The sequence below is a fragment of the Zingiber officinale genome, chromosome 11B, assembly GCF_018446385.1.
Source record: "Zingiber officinale cultivar Zhangliang chromosome 11B, Zo_v1.1, whole genome shotgun sequence".
NCBI lineage: Eukaryota > Viridiplantae > Streptophyta > Magnoliopsida > Zingiberales > Zingiberaceae > Zingiber > Zingiber officinale.
Genome location: NC_056007.1, coordinates 65,344,699 through 65,347,412, shown reverse-complemented (window position 1 = coordinate 65,347,412; position 2,714 = coordinate 65,344,699). Strand labels below are relative to the sequence as shown.

General features: G+C 54.9%; 1 protein-coding gene across 1 annotated transcript; it reads right to left on the bottom strand.

The window, feature by feature from the left end:
* Positions 1 to 139: 139 nt before the first annotated feature.
* Positions 140 to 1,490, bottom strand: LOC122033978 (vegetative cell wall protein gp1-like). The gene is made up of 2 exons (XM_042593119.1): positions 831 to 1,490; positions 140 to 238 (listed from the first exon to the last, which is right to left on the bottom strand). The coding sequence occupies exons 1-2, from the start codon at positions 1,488 to 1,490 to the stop codon at positions 140 to 142; spliced, it is 759 nt and encodes a 252-aa protein (XP_042449053.1).
* Between the last annotated feature and the right edge of the window lie 1,224 nt (positions 1,491 to 2,714).

Below are 2,714 nucleotides of genomic sequence, written 5' to 3'. Positions count from 1 at the left end.
GCATCGAGCCCGTGGCTCGGATATGATGGAAACCCGGCCGATCGGCACGGGAGTCCTCGCTCAAGAAACTATGATAAATTCTATGACCGAAAGATAATATAACTAAGAAACTGACCTGCCGACTAGTAGAGGATCTGACTCAATTTCTCAACTCCCAAATACCCGTGGAGGAGGATACAATATACTCGTCGAAAGCCATTAAGGCCATGAGGATGGCGGAACTTTCAGGGTCGTCCATCTTCACATTTCGGACCAGGTGTGTTCCCATAGACGGCGCTAATTTGATCCTGTCGGGAAGCTGAGAAGACGGGCCTGCCGGTGTGACGGGCCTGCCGGTGTGACGTGCCTGGAAGGTTGACCGCATCCCCATGATCTGGATGATGAGCTGTCTTCTGTGTTGACCAAGTCATCCGAAGTCCCCTGGTCAACGGTACCTGTAGCCAGCGACCAGGTTGCCCCGGTCTCTGGTACCCCGATGTTCGAGGCGGGTCCCTTAAATATATAAGTATCCGCATAAATAGAGCAATGAAATAAGTGACAAGTACGAACATGTACCCTGGCCCCGGGGGGGAGGGGGGCGCCCTCGGATGGATAGAGGAGCTGGTTGCGGCGATGATCGAGCCGCCATGATCGTGAAGACCAGATAGACGCCCGCCAGATGAGTAGCTAGCTCCGGTGGCTCGAAGCCGGGCACGATATGGATCCGCAAGGCGACGGACGGTCCAACTACAACTTCGGCTAGCAGGCCGGCATGCAACAACGGCACGAAGGCCGAACACTCCATCGGCTCGCAGGCCGGGATACAATAGCGGCACGAAGGCCGAACACACTCTCGGCTCGCAGGCCGGAATATAGGCATAGTACGATACATGAGCCCTCGGAAGGCGATTGCTCGGAGGGTGGCGATGCTGCTCGGAGGTGTCGGCGACTATGGCAGTGGCTACTAGAGGTGACGGCGCTGGACGCCGGAGGCGCTGGCCGCCAAAGACGGCTGTGGTAGTGGTCGCCCGAGACGACGACGCTAGTGGTCGAAGACGGCTGCGGCAGTGGCTGCAGCGGGAGGTGCCGGTGGCGGCAGCCTCTAGAGGAGGCACGTGACTGGCGGGAGGCGCTGGCGGCCGCTGGAAGCCACGGCTAGCTGAGGCACTCGCTGCCGGCAATGTGGGAGAGGGGTGCGAGGAGGAGAGAAAAGGAATGGCAGCCAGCATCGGCGAGGAACGTGAGGGAGAGAAGCTGCCCCTCCCTGTTCCTGTTGGCAGCGACAAGAACGAATAAAGCAGCCCCCTCGGATTGGAGCGTGGAGCGAGAGAGAGATAGGGGGAGTGGTAGCTTGCCGGTGAGAAAGGAGAAGGCGGCGTCGGCGGCGGAGAGGGTGGCATCGACGCGTGGGGTGGCTCCGACGAGTAAGGGACAACGTCGTGCGGGCAGGAGGCTATCAGCGTCCGGCTTGGCTGATGTCGGGGGCAACGCAAGCAGCCAGGTCCGGGCATCCTTCTCCTAGCGGAGGAAAGAGAACGGAGGAAAAAAACCCTCCTCTGCGTGAACAGTGCCACCCTTTAAAACACAACCCTACTCCTCCCAAAAGACAAAACTGTTGGAACCCCAAGGTTGTTTTGGTGTGATCAACAAGTTAAGTTAGGTCCTGTGTTGTTTTAACCTTGTGTCTAAGTGTGCAGGAGCTTAGGAACACAGGTAGTTGAGCGGAAGACGCAGCTAGTGAGAAGGACGGTAGTCCGAGGGACGAGGTGTTATGGAAGAGTATACCGGCGGACGAGAAGGAAGCGTGCGGTGGTTCCGAGGGATGAAAGCCAGAGCGGAAGATTGCTCGGGGAGCAAGAGACGCAGCTAGCGAGAAGGACGGCACGCGATGCGTCTGAGGGACGAAAACTGCGAATGTGTACGTTGGCGGACGAGAAGGAAACACACAGCGATTTCGAGGGACGAGAAGCCGGAGGGAAGCTCGCTTGAGAAGACCGGAAGTTGGGTTCGGGTGAACCCTTTTCCGGATGGCAGAGATCACCCAAGCAAATGGATTCCGAGTAGAAGACCCGTACCGAGGCGAACTGAACCGGAGCAGTGGTCCCCGGATGAAAAAGTCAACATCGGTTGACTTTAGGTTCCGGGGCGCCCGGACCAGACTTGTTGACCATATCGCATCAAACGCGATCTGAACGTTAGGGATAAAGTTTTATCCCCCCAGGGCGTCCGGAACCCCTTCCAGACGCCCCGACCAAGGCTATAAATATAGCCTTGGTTCAGAAGCTTTTCAACGAACTCCTGTAATTCATTTCCAATGCTTGTGCGCTTTAGTTTAGAGTTAAGTTTCTATTTTCTGCGCTTCATTGTTGTACGAGGCTTCTCCGCTTAAAGGAGATTGATAGTGGGCTTTATCTTCCTTGGATTAACAACCACATTGGTTGTAACCAAGTAAATACTGGTGCCTCGTCTTTTTAATGTTTGATTTACTTTCTGCTTATTATTTATGCAAGTGTTAGCTTAAAGAGTTCGAGGAAGGGTTGTTCTGCTTTTGTGTTTGCAGGATATCCAACAACCCTCCTTCCAGCCGGCCGCAACGGTCCTACAAAAACTGCCCTTCTCTTTCTCTCTAATCACTCCTATACCCCAAGCTCTATCCGCATCACGAGTAAAGAGTTTTATAATAAGCATTGATCCTGTCTAAAAGCGGTGAAGATAGCTGGCTAAGGATGTGGCTT